This window comes from Herpailurus yagouaroundi, unplaced genomic scaffold (assembly GCF_014898765.1).
Source record: "Herpailurus yagouaroundi ecotype Mexico unplaced genomic scaffold, PumYag 159, whole genome shotgun sequence".
NCBI classification, from domain to species: domain Eukaryota; kingdom Metazoa; phylum Chordata; class Mammalia; order Carnivora; family Felidae; genus Herpailurus; species Herpailurus yagouaroundi.
The window spans coordinates 5,104,172-5,123,384 of NW_024412400.1; the positions used below are offsets into that span (position 1 = coordinate 5,104,172).

The 19,213-nt window shown below is 45.7% G+C and overlaps 1 protein-coding gene across 2 annotated transcripts in view; it reads right to left on the reverse strand.

Moving 5' to 3' along the window:
* Positions 1 to 19,213, reverse strand: part of TRANK1 (tetratricopeptide repeat and ankyrin repeat containing 1) — an 80,554-nt gene that overhangs the window by 49,491 nt on the left and 11,850 nt on the right. For both annotated transcript variants that reach the window (XM_040479728.1, XM_040479729.1), the window contains 4 exons: positions 18,212 to 18,295; positions 17,826 to 17,964; positions 15,193 to 15,327; positions 2,077 to 2,247 (listed from right to left, as the gene is read on the reverse strand). In XM_040479728.1, the coding sequence (XP_040335662.1) occupies positions 2,077 to 2,247; positions 15,193 to 15,327; positions 17,826 to 17,964; positions 18,212 to 18,295 (529 nt within the window). The remainder of the gene's footprint in view (positions 1 to 2,076; positions 2,248 to 15,192; positions 15,328 to 17,825; positions 17,965 to 18,211; positions 18,296 to 19,213) is intronic.

The window sequence follows — 19,213 nt, forward strand, 5'->3', positions numbered from 1 at the left end:
GGAGCAATAGCACAAAAGAGAAATAAGAAAATGAATCTACTAACCGCCAAAGAAACAAATAATTCAGAGAAGAGAGGAGGACGTTCTTTTAGGAAAGAAATTCTTGATATTCTTTTTTTTTTAATGTTTTTTGCTTTTAAGAGGGGCAGTGGGGAGGGGGAGAGAGAGGGGGGGGGGACAGAGGACCCAAAGCGGGCTCTGCAATGACAGCAGAGAGCCCGACGCGAGGCTCGAACTCACGAACTGCAAGATCATAACCTGAGCCAAAGTCAGATGCTTCACCAACTGAGCCACACAGACGCCCTGAAATTTGCAATATTCTCAAATGCCATTCAAGAACAGGCGCGAATGCGGAACAAGCACGAGCTGCCGTAGACAAGAAAGAATCAGAGAACAAGAGTTGCTAGAAATTAAAACTGAGTTTCCAAATTAAAATATGCAAAGAGCGAGCTGAGTTATAAAAGCAACGCTGGAGACCAAGTTAAAGATCTGGGAAGAAAAAGCACCTAGAAAACATTTGGGAAAAATAGAGAGACGTGTTATAAATTCAGGAAGCGCATGGGGCGCCTGGGTGGCGCAGTCGGTTAAGCGTCCGACTTCAGCCAGGTCACGATCTCGCGGTCCGTGAGTTCGAGCCCCGCGTCAGGCTCTGGGCTGATGGCTCGGAGCCTGGAGCCTGTTTCCGATTCTGTGTGTCCCTCTCTCTCTGCCCCTCCCCCATTCATGCTCTGTCTCTCTCTGTCCCAAAAATAAATAAACGTTAAAAAAAAAATTATAAAAAATTCAGGAAGCGCAGCCATTTAATGGTAGCACCAAAAAGGCATCGGAGGGGAACAAAATAATAAAAGATAAATTTCCCTGTGCTAAAAAAAGCTAGATTGAAAGGGGCCAACAAGAGCCAAGCGGAAAGAACGAAAAAGGACCCACACCTAGAAATATCCCAGGGACATTTCAAAACTCGAAGGACAGAGAAAGTCCTAGATGGGAAAGTAAACGAGACTGACATCAGATTTCTAATCAGTAGCAAATGGAGGCTAGAAGACAATGACAGTTTCCCCAAAGTTGGGAGGAACAAGGTTTTACAGAATATTCTATCAATCTAAGACCCCACGCAGTGACGGACACACCAGAAACAGCGGCCCTGAAATCGACATGCCACATGTGAAACACACTCCGATTTTAAAGACGTTAAAATGTGGGGGGAAACTGCAATTTAGAATCGACAAAACAGAATACCTATGTTCAAGAAAACACTGCCTATACTCAACCAATGTAAGGACAACATAAAGACATTTTCAAAAAACTCCATGAGTCTGCTACCCATGTCTCTCCTCCAGGAAAAATACACACATCCACACAATAATGTATACGTTTTGTTAAACCGGGATGCTTAAACAGTATCACAATTAAAGAGCAAAGTTTTCGGGACATTTGGTGATTCTTTTCTACGGCTTCAGCTAGGCTACCAGTTGCAGAACATAATTTACATAATCATTTACATAATCACACTACCATGTAAATGCCATTTACTAGAATTCCATTTCTAGAATTCATCTGTGGATGAAACACAGAAAACTCAGAGGTAAGGAGCAGAATGTAAACGACACACATAACATTACTAGGCAAAATACAACAATTAGAGCTAACTTGTTGCATTTCGTTGGATACAGCAGCCAGTCAATAGATGCTGTCCCATACTGATAAACCATATGTGTTTAAGAGAGACGAATGTATTTTAAACTGTTGGCTGTAGTTGCTTCTGGGGAGTAGGCTTCATTTTTGTTATCTCCTGTCTTGTATGAATTTTTTTTTTTTTACTGTGTGCATGCATGGAAAAAAAAGTCACCTATACCGCCCAAAGGCGGACCTAGCAAAGTTACCAGAATGTCACACTCTGTAAGGAAGAGTTGTCTTACTGTATCTTTCCAAACAGGCAAACAAGTTTTCCAAAGTTGAGGGGTCTCACCTCCATCATCATATACTAAGAAAGTATAAAGTGATTTGCATCTAATATCACAGACCCAGTTTTAGCACCTCCCCCCCCCTCCAAAAAAGTTATTTCACCGGAAGCTGTACCTGATAGGTCCTTGGAACACGTGGCCAGCTTTTCCAAGTGACTGTTGATTTTCTCGATGGCTTTGAAGTTCTTATTCCTCTTCAGGACATCCATGGCAGACCGGGACTGTCGATCCAGCAAGGTGGGGTCTGCCCCAAAGCTCAGGAGCATCTGTACGTCCTCTGTTTGTGCTAGAGCAGGCCAAAACGACAACAGGGGATTGTCGAGGTTCCTTCTATAAGGAGACGTCCCCATGAAGGCTCTTCCTCCCAGTTCCCTGCCCAAGCAGCCTGGGGCAAGGAGACCAAGGTCCCTCTGCTTCTAGAATCTTAACTGCTGGCCTTGGGCAATCCACCCAACTCCCAGAAGCGAGAAGTCCTGTGTGGAGTGGGTAGGACAATCGCTTTTAAGAGGTTCAGAAGTGCTCTCCTCTCTACCTTTCTCCCCTCTCCTTGGCAACACGCAAGGAGAGGGGGGATCTGGTTACTAAGCAACAGTTACAGCTGTAAGGATACCAGCAAGCTGTGACTTCAGATTTCTTTATTCCCTAGAGGGGAAACAGAATATTCTTCCAGAAAAAAAAAAGGAAAAAGAAAAAAAAAGCCTGTCTGGGGATAGAAGAAAGTGGCAATTGCTTTCGCATCAGGGTCTTTTTGTTGTCACTGTTTCCACCCTCCCAGTCCCAACCCTCTGGCTGCCAGCTCCATTCGCTGCTTTGACACATCTATTTGCCGAGCACCAAGGTGCCCCTGTGATCACAGATGCAACAGGTTTCCAAATGGAACGGGTGTAGCCCTGGGGGTACAAAGACTTATGTGGGCATGGAGAGTTAAGCAAATCAACGCCTGATCCCCAACTTCCAAGCCCATGTTTTCCTAAAATTCACCGCCTTGACAAGGCACCTATCCAGGCATCGTCCTGTTCACGGAGCCCCCTTTTCCCATGTCCCCATCACAACTGCCCTTCTCCCATTCACAAAAATGAGACAAAATTACAAAGTCAAACGTCTTACCCATCAAGGATCTCACTGGGGCAGGCAGAATTCTAAAATAGCCCCCAAATGCCCAGCTGCACTGGCACAATTGATCAGCACGCAGTTTGTGGGTTCGAGCCCCGCGTCGGGCTCTGTGCTGACAGCTCGGAGCCTGGAGCCTGCTTCGGGCTCTGGGTCTCCCTCTCTCTCTGCCCCTCCTCCGCTTGTGCTCTGTCTCTCTCTCAAAAATGAATACATGTAATGGGGCGCCTGGGTGGCTCAGTGGATTAAGCGTCCGACTTCGGCTCAGGTCATGATCTCGTGGTCCGGGAGTTCGAGCCCCGCGTCGGGCTCTGTACTGACAGCTCAGAGCCTGGAGCCTGCTTCGGGTTCTGTATCCCTCTTTCTCTGCCCCTCCCCTGCTCACACTCTGTCTGTCTCTCTCTCTCTCAAAAATAAACATCAGGGGTGCCTGGGTGGCTCAGTCGGTTGAGCATCCGACTTCGGTTCAGGTCATGATCTCACAGTTTATGAGTTTGAGCCCCGCGTCAGGCTCCATGCTGACAGCTCAGAGCCTGGAGCCTGCTTCGGATTCTGTGTCTCCCTCTCTGCCCCTCCCCTGCTTGCTCTCTGTCTCTCTCTCTCTCAAAAATAAACAAACATCAGGGGTGCCTGGGTGGCTCAGTCAGTTGAGCATCCGACTTCGGCTCAGGTCATGATCTCACGGTCCAGGAGTTCGAGCCCCACATCGGGCTCTGTGCTGACAGCTCAGAGCCTGGAGCCTGCTTTGGATTCTGTGTCTCTTTCTCTGCCCCTCCCCTGCTTGCTCTCTGTCTCTATCTCTGTCTCTCTCTTCAAAATAAACAAACATTTAAAAAATTTTTAAACGTCCAAACGTGATGAGACTTCGCACAGGTAATCAAGACCCCAAAGCACTTGACCTGAAGGTACGGAGATTATCCTGACCTAGCCGCCTGAACTATATAAAGGTCAAAGGTATACAGGTCAGGAAGAGGGCCAAGATTTAAAATAGGAGAGGGGTGTGATGCACAAAAGAAATTCTCCCCTGCTGGCTTTGAAGGGGGGGGGCACATGACAAAGAATGTGTGGGGCCTTTAGAAGCTGACGCAGCCTCTGGCTGCCAACCAGCAAGGGAACAAGAACCTCAGTCCTACAACCGCAGGGCACCGGCTTCTGCCACCACCGTGTGACCCCGAAAGAGGGCCCGGAATTCCAGATGAGAACAAAGCCCTGTCAGTACCTTGACACCAGCCTCAGGGGACACCGAGTAGAAAACTCAGTCACGTCATATCAGACGACTGTCCTACAGAACTGAGCTGTTTTGAACCACTACATTTACAGGGATCTGCTACACAGCCTAGAGAACTAACCGCGAATTCATGTACTGCCCCAAGGAGGTGAAAATTCCTGGCCCGCAGAGTATCAACAGAAGGGAGAAGCAGGTGACCGCCAGGTGACTCTTTTCGAAGGAACTACAGGCTACCCCCTCTTACTGTCCTCCGAAATTATTATTTTTCTCTGTGATAATTAGTTACAGAAGATTTTAATAGAGTGCTGTGGCTTTGATGATATCTGGAGTAGCAATTTTGTAATAATTAAATCTAGAAAAGAGACTAACTCTAGAGTTTTAAATCACAGGAAAAAAAAAATTTTTTTTTTAATCTAAAGCCATATAAGTATTTTTGTTCCAGAAGAAGATCACTGGACAGCTGATGAGACTTTCAGGCATAAATTATATTAGGGTAGGGGCGCCTGGGTGGCACAGTCGGTTAAGCTTCCGACTTCAGCCAGGTCACGATCTCGCGGTCCATGAGTTTGAGCCCCGCGTCAGGCTCTGGGCTGATGGCTCAGAGCCTGGAGCCTGTTTCCGATTCTGTGTCTCCCTCTCTCTCTGCCCCTCCCCCGTTCATGCTCTGTCTCTCTGTGTCCCCAAAATAAATAAACGTTGAAAAAAAAATTAAAAAAAAAAATTATATTAGGGTAAACTTCTCTCTGAAAAGTAAACAAGAGATATGATCCCCTCAAAAAATGAATGAACAATTTGATATTTTTGGCTACTAAAGAGCTGGTCCATAATTTTTTACACAGATGTTAGAGGACATCAAAATTGCTGTAGCATTTATATTCTAGTATATGCAAATGAAAGAGAGAGAGAATGGGTGTATTTTAAAATATCTGTGTACACAATTCTGAAAATTACCTTTTCTTACACATTTTTGACTCACAGATAAAAAATTCTAGACGTCAACATGAAAACATGTAAAGTGCATAGGTTTTCAAGTCTTGAAGGAGATAAAGAGGCAAAATTTGAAGACACACTAGGCTTTTTTTTTTTTACTTGACTAGCACCCGTTACCCTTTTTCCTGATAACAAGAGCTCAGTTTTCCTTTGAGAAGCACCTTTTCCAGCCTACCTGACTTGATTGAGTGAACACCAGACAGATACACATTCTACCACCATGACATCCTCCACAACGGCCGCAGCCCCGGCGTCGGCCGGGGCCCCAGCTCCGACCCCAACCAACCCCAGCCCCGGCCCCAGATCCAGGGGCAAACGCCTGATCGGGATCTGGACAACCAGATCATTCCATCCCGGAGCTCTGCCCCAGCCCCAGCTCCAGCTCCGGGGAAAACGCCTCACCAAGAACTAGCCAATAAGATCATCCCATCCTTCTGGCTCTACTGATTGGTTCATGGAGGGCATGAGACCAACGTCAAGTCACCAAGACTCCTTCCTAGGACTTGAGCTGAAATACTGAGTGGAGGTATCCTCTCTGGCTGCGATTGACAAATAGGCATAAGATAAACTTAATATCAGGTGGCTTCAACTGAAAGAGAGCCTGCCTAAGAAGGAACCTAACACAGAAGAAAGCAGAGCTGAGAGGTAGAAAGATTCTTTTTTTTTTTTTTTTTAATTTTTTTTTTCAACGTTTATTTATTTTGGGGACAGAGAGAGACAGAGCATGAACGGGCGAGGGGCAGAGAGAGAGGGAGACACAGAATCGGAAACAGGCTCCAGGCTCTGAGCCATCAGCCCAGAGCCTGACGCGGGGCTCGAACTCACGGACCGTGAGATCGTGACCTGAGCCGAAGTCGGACGCTTAACCGACTGCGCCACCCAGGCGCCCCGAGAGGTAGAAAGATTCTTGAAAACACCTTTGGAGTACCTGGACCCAACTCTGGACTCTTGAGTCACATGAGCCAATAAATCCCCTTTCTTGCCAAAGCCAGTTGGAGCGTCTGCAGCTTATAACCAAGTCCAGTGCAACTACTCCTGGCCTGGCTTGATGTCAGTTGTAGGAGATGACCGTTTCTAGGCTTTGGGTCCTGCTGCTGCCGGGCTCTGGTAATTCCCTGAGGCTGTACTCCTGGGCCTCCCAGACCACATTGATCCAGAGCCAAGAAGACCATAGTAACAACCGCCACCCACCAAAATGCCGACAGAAGTGATGATTTCAGAGGCTCGATGATGCTGCAATTATTTTAAATGGTGAATTTGAGGGGCGCCTGGGTGGCGCAGTCGGTTAAAGCGTCCGACTTCAGCCAGGTCACGATCTCGCGGTCCGTGAGTTCGAGCCCCGTGTCAGGCTCTGGGCTGATGGCTGAGAGCCTGGACCTGCTTCCGATTCTGTGTCTCCCTCTCTCTCTGCCCCTCCCCCGTTCATGCTCTGTCTCTCTCTGTCCCAAAAATAAATAAAACGTTGAAAAAAATAAATAAATAAAATAAATAAATGGTGAATTTGGAATTCAGGCCACGTTAAAGTCGCTGGAGAGCTCCTGACTCTCCATGTATCAAAAAAGTATTAAAAGTGGAGATAACTCATACACTGTTGGGGCAACCTTTCTGGGGTTCAAATTAACAATAGCTTTCAAAAGCCAGATGCATACCAATATGCTAACATCCTAAAGTTGCACATATGTTTTTATTTATACATTCATAGAATATTTGTAGGAAAAAATCATAAGATATTGGTAACATGGGTTTCTAAGGCTAAAGGACAAAGACTCTCAATACTTTTTGTATCTTTTGAGTTATGAATGTAATCTATTTAAAATTTAAATAAAATGAGAGTCATCCAAATAAATAAAATGTCCAGTTCTTTGAACAAACAATCCCTCAACTAGGAGATAATCCTACAGATACATTCCCACCAGTGTACAAAGACGTATGTAGGAAAATATTCTCTGAGCTTTATTTTCAGTAGCAAAATAACTGAAAACCATTTACACACCCATCAGTGAAGTATAGCCATGTCAGAAAAAACTGTGAGCTGTTAAAAAGAAAAAAAATGATGGGGCGCCTGGGTGGCTCGGTCGGTTAAGCATCCGACTTCGGCTCAGGTCATGATCTCACGGCCCGTGAGTTCGAGCCCCGCGTCGGGCTCTGTGCTGACAGCTCGGAGCCTGGAGCCTGTTTCAGAATCTGTGTCTCCCTCTCTCTCTGCCCCTCCCCTGTTCATGCGCTGTCTCTCTCGGTCTCAAAAATAAATAAACGTTGAAAAAAAATTTTTAAAAAAAATGAAATAGCTATGCAGTTACTATTAGGGGAAAATGGCCAAGATTATTGTTCAGGGAAAAAGCAAGTTACTCAATAAAATGTAGAGTATGCCCACATTCATATTTAAAGCAGGAAAATAAAAATTGGATATACACACACACACGCACATGCACACATGGGTATACACATGTATATATCCCGGCAAGACTCATGAAAAAAATGCTTGGTAGCTGACTCTGTGAAAGAGAATTTACTTTTGATCACATATCTTTTTTAAATGTGTGGATCTCTTTTTAACCAAGAGCATGCCTTTCAATTTTCTTTTTTGCTTTTAAAATATTTTTAAAATTTTTTAAAATGTTTATTTATTCTTGAAAGAGAGACAGAGTGTGAGTGGGAGAGAGGCAGAGAGACACAGAATCCGAAGCAGGCTCCAGGCTCTGAGCTGTCAGCACAGAGCGCGGTGCAGGGCTCGAACTCACGAACCGTGAGATCATGACCTGAGCCGAAGTCGGACGTTTAACTGACTGAGCCACCCATGTGCCCCTTAAAATATTTTTTGATTGAACATACCATAAAATTCATCCTTTTTAAAGTGTACAATTTAGTAGGTTTCTGTATATTTATGAAGCTGTGTAACCATCACCACTATCCAGTTCCAAAACATTTCATCCCCCCAAAAAGAAACCTTATATGCATTAGCAGTCACTCCATATTTCCCCTGTCCCACCCCCAGGGGCAACGTGGAATCTGATTCTGTCTCTAGGGATTTCCTTATTCCGGACATTTCATATAAATGCGATCGTGCAGTATGTGGTCTTTTGTGTCTGGTTTCTTTTACTCAGCATAATGTTTCTTTTTTTTTTTTTTAATGTTTGTTTATTTCTGAGACAGAGAGAGACAGAGCATGAGAGGGGGAGGGGCAGAGAGAGAGGGAGACAGAATCTGAAACAGGCTCCAGGCTCTGAGCTGTCAGCCCAGAGCCCGACGCGGGGCTCGAACTCAGCATAATGTTTCAAGGTTCATCCATGTTGTAGCATGTATCAATATTTCCTTCTTTTTTATGGCTGAATAATATTGCACTGTATGGATGTACTGCCTTTTTTTGTCCATTCAGCAATTGATGGAGATTTGGGTTGTCTGCACTATTTTGGCTCTTATCCCATAAGGCTGCTATAAACCTTCACGGGCAAGTTTTTGTTGGAATACGTTTTCATTTCCATGAGGCATATACCTAGGGGTAACATTGCCAGATCATATGGTGATGTGAGTACTGCCAGACTTTTTTGCAAAGCAGGTGCACGCCAGTTTTTATTCCCAATTTTTCCACATCCTCGTCAATAAGTTCCTGTCATCTTTTTGTATCTCAGCCATCTTGGTGTGAGATGTACTTTTAATTTTTAAACCAGTTTTTGAAAGGTGATTCAAAGAAGCCTCTATGAACAGGCAAAGAGACTAGTAGACCGGGAGAGAAAGTTCAGAATTAGTGGCATCTCAAATCCCTGAGGTCTTGCACACTTTAAAAATAAATGATGCTGGAGGGGCGCCTGGGTGGCGCAGTCGGTTGGGCGTCCGACTTCAGCCAGGTCACGATCTCGCGGTCCGTGAGTTCGAGCCCCGCATCAGGCTCTGGGCTGATGGTTCAGAGCCTGGAGCCTGTTTCCGATTCTGTGTCTCCCTCTCTCTCTGCCCCTCCCCCGTTCATGCTCTGTCTCTCTCTGTCCCCAAAATAAATAAACGTTGAAAAAAAAATTAAAAATAAAATAAAAAATAAAAAATAAAAAAATAAAAATAAAAATAAATGATGCTGAAAAATAAATGAAATAAATAAATAATGCTGAGACAAATAAGTGGACATCTGGAAAAGGTAAAACTAGATCTTTGCATGAAACTCCAATGGACCAAGGATCTAAATGTCAAAAAGGAAACCAGGCACCTGGCTGGCTCAGTCAGTTAAGCATCTGACTCTTGATTTCAGCTCAGGTCATGATTTCATGGTCGTGGGATTGAGCCTCGCGTTGTGCTCCATGCTAAGAGTGTGGATTCTCTCTCCCTCTCATTCTGACCTTCCCCTGCTCATGCTCTGTCTCTCAAATAAATAGAAAAAAAACTTAAAAAAAAAAAAAAGAAAGAAAGAAACCATACAGGTACTAGAAAAACACAGAAGTCTTTAACTTTGATGCAGGTAAAGATTTTCTAACTCTGACGCCAAATACAGAAGCAATAAATTAATAGATCAATAAGTTTGACTACATAAAAAGAATCAAATTTGCATGACAAAAAAGAAGGCAGAAGACAACTGAAAAACTGGGAGAAAAAATTCATAACTTATACCATAGACAAAGAGCTAATGAACAAAGAATTCTTAAAAATTGAGGGCAAAAGACCAAAAATTCTATGGAAAAAAGGGGAAACAGACATGAACATATAACTCACCAAAAAAAAAAAAAGTGTGTGTGTGTGTATAAATGGTTCTCAAATGTATTTTTCAACATCCAAACTCATACATAATTAGAAGGTAAACAACCTTGAGATACCAATTTTTACCTCTCAGACCAGAAGAAATTTAGAAATCCGACAACAAATTCTGTTGGTGAATCTGTGAGGAAAGACGCATACATGGCAGGTAGTTGTGCAAATTGACACAGTCCTTCCAGATGGAAATCTGACGATATCTAACAGAACTAAATATGCACTTATGATATGGGGTGACCTGCAGGACATAACTGTTAATGGGAAAAAAAAAAAAAAGCCAGGTGCCAAACAGTATCTGTAGAAGGGGACCCTCCATGTAAAAAAGGAGATGTAAGAAAATACACGTTTATCTGCCCATCACTGCAAAGGGAATCCAGAAAAAATAGGCCTGATATAAAAGAAACTGATCGCTTACAGGGAACGGATGGGAGAGGGGCAGAAAGAAGCGGGGAATTGGGAACTGAGGGTGTCAAGAGAGGAGGAGGAAATGACCCTTCTCTGAGTATATCTTTTTGTAAAGTTCAGACTCCTAGAACCATAATAATGTTTCACATATGTGCCTTTCACATACCAAAACGTAAACAAAACCAATCAGGACATGAGAAGAACCCTAAAATGAAATGCAAACACTGAAAAAATAATCCTCGGGGTACTACAAATGAGCAGCATACCTACAGTGAATAGGGTGGGGAGCAAAAGAACTTAATATCTTGACTGGATGCCGTAAAGTTGAAGACAAAAAGAACTGAACAGAGACGAACATAAAATGAACATAAAACAAACATAAATCTAGTTAGTGGATGTGTTTCTCAAAGAGGCATGGGATGGCAGGTCTGAAACTCATAAAAGTGAGCACATAAGTAAATATATTGTAGAAGAGAGAGGTCACAAATTTTAAAAGGCTAAATGACCATGGTGTTGGTCTGCAATCAGAGGTATGATAGGGCTCGTCAAAGGAACACAGAAGCCAATCCGAAGGAAAGAGTGCCTCATGGCCACAGCTGGAACAACTTGGGCAACAAAATACATAATGATAGTATTAGATTTTATCCCATAGAATAAATATCCATGAGTCCATATTAAAATACACATACATACATACATACATACATACATATATCGAAGGGATAGCTCTTCATTGCAACACAATCCCAAGTAATAAATGTAGAAGAAAAGAAGAAAATTAAAAATCAACATTAACCAAAGGTCACAGTAATAGTTGATGCTGATAAGATCCACCAATGGATACTAAAATTAGTGTGCAAAAGTTTAAAGGGCAACAGTATTTGCATACATGGTATTTGGAGAGTTCACATTATCTCCTACAAGGTATTTAACAACTACGAGAGGAAAGATGGTAACTTCACAATGGAGAAGTCCCACAGATCACAACTTAACCAGCCAATCAAGGCTAACGTCACAGGACATATTGCCATCACGAACTCCTGGATATAATGCTGAGAAGAACACAAAATTATTTCTGTAGAATTCTTACCAAAAATGCCTGACTTTATTCCAATGATGAGAACGCATCAAACAAACTCAAACTGATAGACCATCTACAAAACGACTGACCAGTACTCCTCAAAAGGGTCAAGGTAACAGAAGCCCGAGGAACTGTCAAAGACTGGAGGACTAGGGAGCCCCAACAAGGAAGTGAGGTACAGGTCTCCGAAAGGAAAAAGGTCATTCATGAAAACAGGGGTGAAATTCGCAGGAGGTCTGTGTATGTTGATAGCATTCTGTCAAAATTAACTTCTTGATTTTGATAATCAAACTCTGACACGTAACATGCTAAGATTAAGGGAAGCTGGGGGAGGGTATACAGAAACTCTCTGAACTATTTTTACCTCTTTTCTGTATGTCTAAAATTAGTTGAAATTGAAGATTAAAAAAAAAAAAAAAAGCTCCTTTGATGAAAAAGAGAAGCATCCTGCAAGAGTAGTGAAGCCTCATTTGGCAATGCCCGGGGGACAGCCCATGTTTACACCTGCATGGAGAAAGGAGCCTCTCTTTACTTCACGTGCTTATTCTCCCATGTTGCAGAAAGTCCGGAAGGTTTCTGCCTTTGTAAGAAACAGTATAAAGTTGTGCCGTTCCATATGGCAGCCGTGAGGCACAGATGGCTACTGAGCACTTGAGATGTGGCTGGTCTGCACTGAGATGTGAGCGATCATATGCTGGATAGATGGGCTAAATAACATATATTGGATAGGCTAAATATACTGGCTTATATATATATAGGCTATATATATTGGCTAAATACATAGGCTAAATATATATAAACATATATTGGATGGGTTAAATAACATCTATTGGATAACGCACGTCGGATAGATGGGTTAAGTAACATACATGCCGAAAATAGTTTCACTTATTTTGCCTTTACTTTTTCATATGACTACCAGAAAATTTAAAATTATATGTGGCTCTCATTATGCTTGTACTGGAGAGTCCTTGTATAAGCCCCAGGAAAGGAAATGCTTGCCAAGTTATCAATGCAGAGAGCTGGCACCCGAGGCGCTCCATGCATGTAAAATACCCCACACCGCGCAAACCACCTGGATTTCAGGAGACTTGGAGCTGCGTTTCTTTGCAAACTGAAAAGTCCTGTCTGGAAATACTTTGGGGGGGGGGGGGGCATTTTCAGAGTAGGGATGTGTAAGGAGAGCACAGTGATTGGAGACACAGACGTTAACCATAAATGATCAGGGTAATTATCATTAGCTGGAACCAGATCACCCTAGTCCACAAGGGCCAGTAGTCGAATGTCTAGAAATGCTACAAGATGGTTGATCAACATAGCCATTTAAACTTACGATAAATAGGTTACATTAAAAACAAAACTCGGGGGGCGCCTGGGTGGCGCAGTCGGTTAAGCGTCCAACTTCAGCCAGGTCACGATCTCGCGGTCCGTGAGTTCGAGCCCCGCGTCAGGCTCTGGGCTGATGGCTCGGAGCCTGGAGCCTGTTTCCGATTCTGTGTCTCCCTCTCTCTCTGCCCCTCCCCCGTTCATGCTCTGTCTCTCTCTGTCCCAAAAATAAATAAACGTTGAAAAAAAAAATTTTTTTTTTAAAAAAAACAACAACAACAAAAAAACAAAACTCGGGGCACCAAGTCTTGCTGTGTTTACACCAAGAAAATTGGCAAACACCACAATTCAGGGCTTTTCCTTCTGAAGAACCCACTTGTCAAACATTTGCCAGGATACCATTGCCTTTAAGAAGGTACTAAAATAGGAAGCGATCCTACATGGCAGAGAAGTAGGGGGATCCGAAGTTCCCTCGTCTCTCGAACACAGCAGCGTTGAGTCCAAAGGACTTTGAACTGCAAGAGCCCGGGCAGCAAAGTGACAGAGATGCCTCCAGGGACCTACCAGGACAAACTGGTGGGCCATAGGTGCGTGACTGCAAACTGGGAGAGATACAATGGGCGGCAGAGGAACAGAGGGGAGGGATCCCCTTCTGCAGAGAGACAAAGAGAAGAGAAAGAGAGGCTGGGGAAGCGTAGGACTGTATCTGGACAAGAGAAGAAGGTAGTAAAATACACAGGACACCAAAAAAGACAGTAACAAGTGCCGGCAAGGATTTAGAAAAATGAGAACTTTCGTGCGTTACTGGTGGGAGTATAAAACGGTGTAGCCACTTTGGAAAACAGTCTGGCAGTTCCTGAAGGGATTCAACGTGGTTACCGTATGATCTGGCAATACCACTCCTAGGTAGCTACCTAAGAAAAAAGGGAATATATTCCAACACAAAAACACACACACAAAAGTTCAGAGCAGCGTTATTCGTAATAGCCGAAGGGTGGAGACAAGACACGGGCCCATCCACTGATGAATGGGCAAATCAGATGTGGTTTACCTACACAACGGGCTATTATTTGGCAATAATAAGGAATGAAGTCCTGATACATGCTACAAGGTGAACGTCGAGAGCATGCTCAGTGACGAAGCCAGTCACGAGACTGTATGATTCCATTTGTATGAGATGTCCAGAAGAGGGAAGTCCACGGGCACAGAAAGTAGGTTAGTGGTTGCTTAGGGCTGGAGAGGTAGGGAGAAATGGGAAATAACTGCTGATGGATCCGCGGTTTCTTCTGGAGACGATGAGAATGTTCTACAACTGATCGTGGTGATGGTTGCATAACACTGTGAATGTGCTAAAAACAGGGAATCGGACCCTTGAAACAGGTGAATTATATGGCATCTGAATTACATTTCGATAAAGCTCCAAACAGTATCTGTAGCACACCCTCTCTCCGTTTCCCCAGATGTGGGCTCCTGGGACGCAGTTCCGTGGGGAGGACATTAGAGAAACAACCCTCACTGGGCTTCCCTGGGACACGTTGAGGAAAAAAGACTACAAGTGCCCGGGACGTCCCCAACCAGAGCCCTCCAGGCTGCGTCTAGTCCACAGGCATGTTTAATTTTGAGCAGACATTTTATAATCTTGAGGTGTCTTATTTTTTAAAAATCCATCTTCCCAGGGGGCACCTGGGTGGCTCAGTCGGTTGAGCGTCCGACTTCGGCTCAGGTCATGATCTCACTGTTCATGGGTTCGAGCCCCGCATTGGGCTCTGTGCTGACAGCTCAGAGCCTGGAGCCTGTTTCGGATTCTGTGTGTGTGTCTCTCTCTCTACCCCGCCCTCCCTCGCTCGTGCTCTGTCTCTCTCTGTCTCAAAAATAAATAAACATTAAAAAAGTACATTAAAAAAAAAAAATAGAACCAGCCTCACTCTTCCTCGTGGCCTGTCCGGCCTTGGCAGGTATGGAGGATGCGATCCCCGCGTTCGATTCTAAGTGGCCAGGAAGCAGGACCACTTCTGTGGTCTGGCTCGTTAGCGTAGATTTGGCATAAAATAAAGCGCTTATGGTAACTGTGTGATGAGGGAAGGAGCAGGGCAGCCGGAAGCCCATATCCCGGAGACATTCAACCCCACAGAAGCCATCGACGCCGAAAGAGCATGGGACCCCAGCCAATCTTCCTTCCCTTGACCCACATCTTTCCTGCATATAGCCTGCCCTCCCGGCCATGCTTAGGTCGACATAAGGTTTAGCCCTCTGGAGCCCGGCCCAGGAGGAAAAGGGTGAAAAGGTGCGGTCAGGCTCTCTAATGCCTGAGGTCATCCAGCCCACAGCACCCCCTCCAGCCTGGTGTTGCCACTCACGTCTGATGAGGTATCCTGGGCAGTGAGCCGCGGCAACGACGTGGAGAACGGTGCAACCACCCTCGTCCTTCTGGTTGATGCGGCCTTTCCACTCGGGCTTGTGGTCCATCAACCACCTGAAAAGATGGTTTTCCTCTGAAGGGAATTAAAATGAGTTCCTGATGTTATTTTCCACACACAGAAAAATCAATCTGAAAGCACATCAACACGTCCCGTCCTGAGGGAGCCGAATGGGGACTCCGACACGTGTGTGCCACTCACCACGGGAATGGGAGACACAGAGCTCGTAAACTAAAAGGATGAGTTCTAACTTCAGCCAGATTTCCGAGCAGCAGAGCCCGAGACCGGGGTTCTTGTACGTGTGAGTTGTTGACGGGGAGCTCAGGAGAAAGAGCGTGAGGGATGCGGGGCGGGGCAGGGGAAGGAGGCGAGCAGAGATGTGGTCTCCCCTGAGTCGGCCTCAGCCTGACCCCACAGGGAGCTCTGCAGCGTGAGCTGCACCACGGTGTTGACCCCACGAGGAGGCAGGGGCTAACCTTTGTGTCAGTCAGTCAAGAGCTCCAGAGCACCTCTAGGGAGGGGGTGTGGTGGGGGGGGGGAGCGCCTCCAGAGAATGGGGGGCTGATTGGCCAAGAGCAGCTCTCTGGCCAAGGAGGCAGCTGTGGAACAGCAGGTGGGGAGGGGGGCACTAGTCGTAAAGAGGCTCCAGGCAGCGCAACAGTGCCCGTGTCAGAAAGCAGGTCAGTATCCGAAAAGGTTACCCTATTCAATACTGTTAATAAGACTGTTAATCAAGACTGTTAATATTTTTTAATATTTATTTATTTCGAGAGAGAGCGCATGTGCGTGAGCGCACACGCAAGCAGGGGAGGGGCAGAAAGAGAGGGAGAGAATCTCAAGCAGGCTCCGCGCTCAGCTGGGCGCCCGGTGCGGGGCTTGATCCCATGACTGTGAGATCATAACCTGAGCTGAAGTCAAGAGTCGGACGCTCAACTGACTGAGCCACCCAGGAGCCCCGATAGGCCATATATTTAAAAGTTATTTTCCCAAGTTCCTTCCTTGGAGCTCCTGGGATCAAGGAAAGCCACACACTTCCGCCAACTCTTTGAACACGGTTTGTCACCACGCCAGAGTTTTCCTCTGAGAAACAAATCAGGGATAACCTTGAACGCTTGATCGTATTGACATCTGCCTGTACCCGTGGGAGCTAACGTAAAGAGCAGACACAGCGGGGAATCATGACTTTCACAACCAGAGGCACACTTCTCTGGGTTCCAGATTCCTAGTTTAAAACTGGGAGGATTGGGGGCGCCCGGTTGGCTTCGTCGGTCGAGCGTCCGACGCTTGATTTCAGCTCAGGTCGTGGTCCCACGGTTGTGGGATCGAGCCCAGAATTGGACTCCACACGGAGCGTGGAACCTGCTCAAGATTCTCTCTCTCTCCCGCTCTGCCCTTCAGAAATCAAAACTAAAAATTAAAAAAACTGGGAGGATTGGACCAAATTGCTTTTAGTCAGACTTTACTTTTAAATGTTTGATCCACCAGTCCCTGCGCAAGAATAAAACATTTCATGGACTCCGCAGTCCATGAAATGGAAATCTGGTTAAAGGAAAGTGGGGGCCCAGGTCGTGAAGGCCCTGCCCACCCCCCTCACTCCTTCATTCCCAGGAAGGCAATCCAGCCTAGAAGAGGAGGACTGTCTGGACAATTCCCTCGCGTCTTCTGGCTCTAAAACAGCACAGGCAAATGTCTAACTCTGGTGCCGTACGTGCTTGGAAAAGAAAAACAAGCTTTTATCTTGTGTGTGCGTGCGTGTGTGCGTGCGCGTGTGAATGATAAGATTTAAATATTTTCAAATTGAACTCCTAGAGCCAAGTGGTGAAGACTTAAAAAAAAAAAAAAAAAAGAATTCTATGAAAATCGGAGTCCTTTAAAAGAACCACAGCAGGCACTATCAACAACAGCCAGTGTTGAATTGAAGAGTGTTGAAGCAGTCGACTCTCCGGCTAGAGAGAAAATGAACCCGAACAAGGGGAAAGACCACACGCGCCTTCCGCGGCTCGGGGAGCTCCGCCCAGCAAAGGCTGTCTGTCCCAAGGTCCCTCCTCGGGTCTCAGAGCCCCTGTGCTGCCAGGATCTGTCTAGGAACACAGAATCCTTTCAGCTTGGGCCCCTGTAGCTACTAGGTCCCGGGCGAAATAAAAACAAGGCTGTCTGGGGAGCCCGGGTGGCTCAGTCAGTTGAGCGTTTGACTTTGGCTCAGGTCATGATCTCACGGCTTGTGAGTTCGGCCCCGCATCGGACTCTGCACTCACAGCCTGGAGCTTGCTTGGCATTCTCTCTCTCCCTCTCTCTGTCTCTCCCTCTGCCCCTCTCCCCCTGCTCGCACCCCCTCTCTCTGTAAAATAAAAAAATAAAACGTTTTAAAACCAAAACCAAAACCAAACAATGCTATCTCCCAGCTGCCTTTATTCATCTGAATAATCAAACCATTTGAGTATTCAAATCGTTTGAACATTCCACCTTCAAGTGGCTAAATTCTGGTGGCTAAATTCAAGCGGCTAAATTCAGCAGAGCTCGGAGCTCAGAGCCGGGAGGGCGGCTTGGGTGGGGTGAACCAGAAGAACACTCACTTGCTTGGATACAGAGCCGCATGAGGGCATGAAGAGGGTATGGTCCTATCGTCTCAATACTCGCACCAATGGAGACGAGCCACTGCACTAGCTTGGGCACCTGTTCCATATTCTCGTAAAGCCCAATGAAGACATATTTCTGGGGGGGGAAGAAAAACACAAAGGAAGAATCATGGAAGTCACTACATCAATATTAAACATCAAACCCCTTCACTCATAAAATTTGGGATCAGCAAAACCTAGATTCGCTGTGGCCCATGCCTGAGATCATTATAAACAACCGATATGCAGTGAGGCAGCTAAAGTCCCCTTATACAAGCAGAGGTCCCAAATACAAGCCCCAAGTGGCCTGACTTAAAACCATATGTTTCAAGAAGCCATCTCACCTCAAAGAGACTCTTCAGTGATAACTCTGGGACATGGATATTTTGGGGTAGCCGGTCCTTTCTCGCTGACAGAAGTAGGAACGACTGGTGAGAAGGGAGAAAGAGAAAAACCTGGAATAATAATGCTCTCCACGTAGGTTATTGGAACAAACGTTACCTTCGGGGTGAAAACAAACAAGCAAAAACCAAAACAAAATACCCTCCAGCCCTATCTCTCTCTCTCTCTCTCTCTTTTTTTTAAATGTTTTATTTGTTTTTGAGAGAGAGAGAGAGCGAGCACAAGCCGGGGGAGGGGCAGAGAGAGATGGGGACAGAGAATATGAAGCACGCTCCGTGATGACAGCAGACAGCCTGATGCGAGGCTCGAACTGACAAACTGAGATCATGACCTGAGCTGAAGTCAGATGCTTAACCGGCTGAGCCACCCAGGCGCCCCAACCCCGTCGCTCTTTTTAAGTTACGTGCCAAGCTTTACAGCCTGAGCCATGATAATCGAAGCCCTTCCGGCCGGCCGATGTCCTGCTCCTGCTGACAGCTAAGCTCTCTCCACATTTCCTCGAAGCCTGCTGCAGACGGGAGCGGCTGACGTTAAGCAGCATTGCCGAGGGCAGAGTGGGTAAAAAAGTGATTCTCTGCAAAATTCTTAAAGCCGAGCAAGCAGAGGAATCCCATCCTTCACAAGCATCTCATCCCAATTAATTCTGTAGCACACGGGTGTTTCGTAAGCCCCAAGTGTTTGGGGTCCGGTAGACCCCGCCGAGCAGAGTGTGCTGGAAAGGTCCCTATCAGCGAGTGACAGCCGGCTGCCCATCTCTCCCCAATTCCACACCCGGCAGCCCTGTTCGTGGCTTCAGGTTGGCCATGGCTGGAGTACTGATGCTGCAAAGATCGACAAACACTACAAATCAGGCCTTTTTCTCGCAGAGAGCCAGTTGTTGAACCACTGACCCAAACTAGAGTCAGTGAAGAAACTGAATCCCTCAGAAAGGCTAAGCAGTTTGT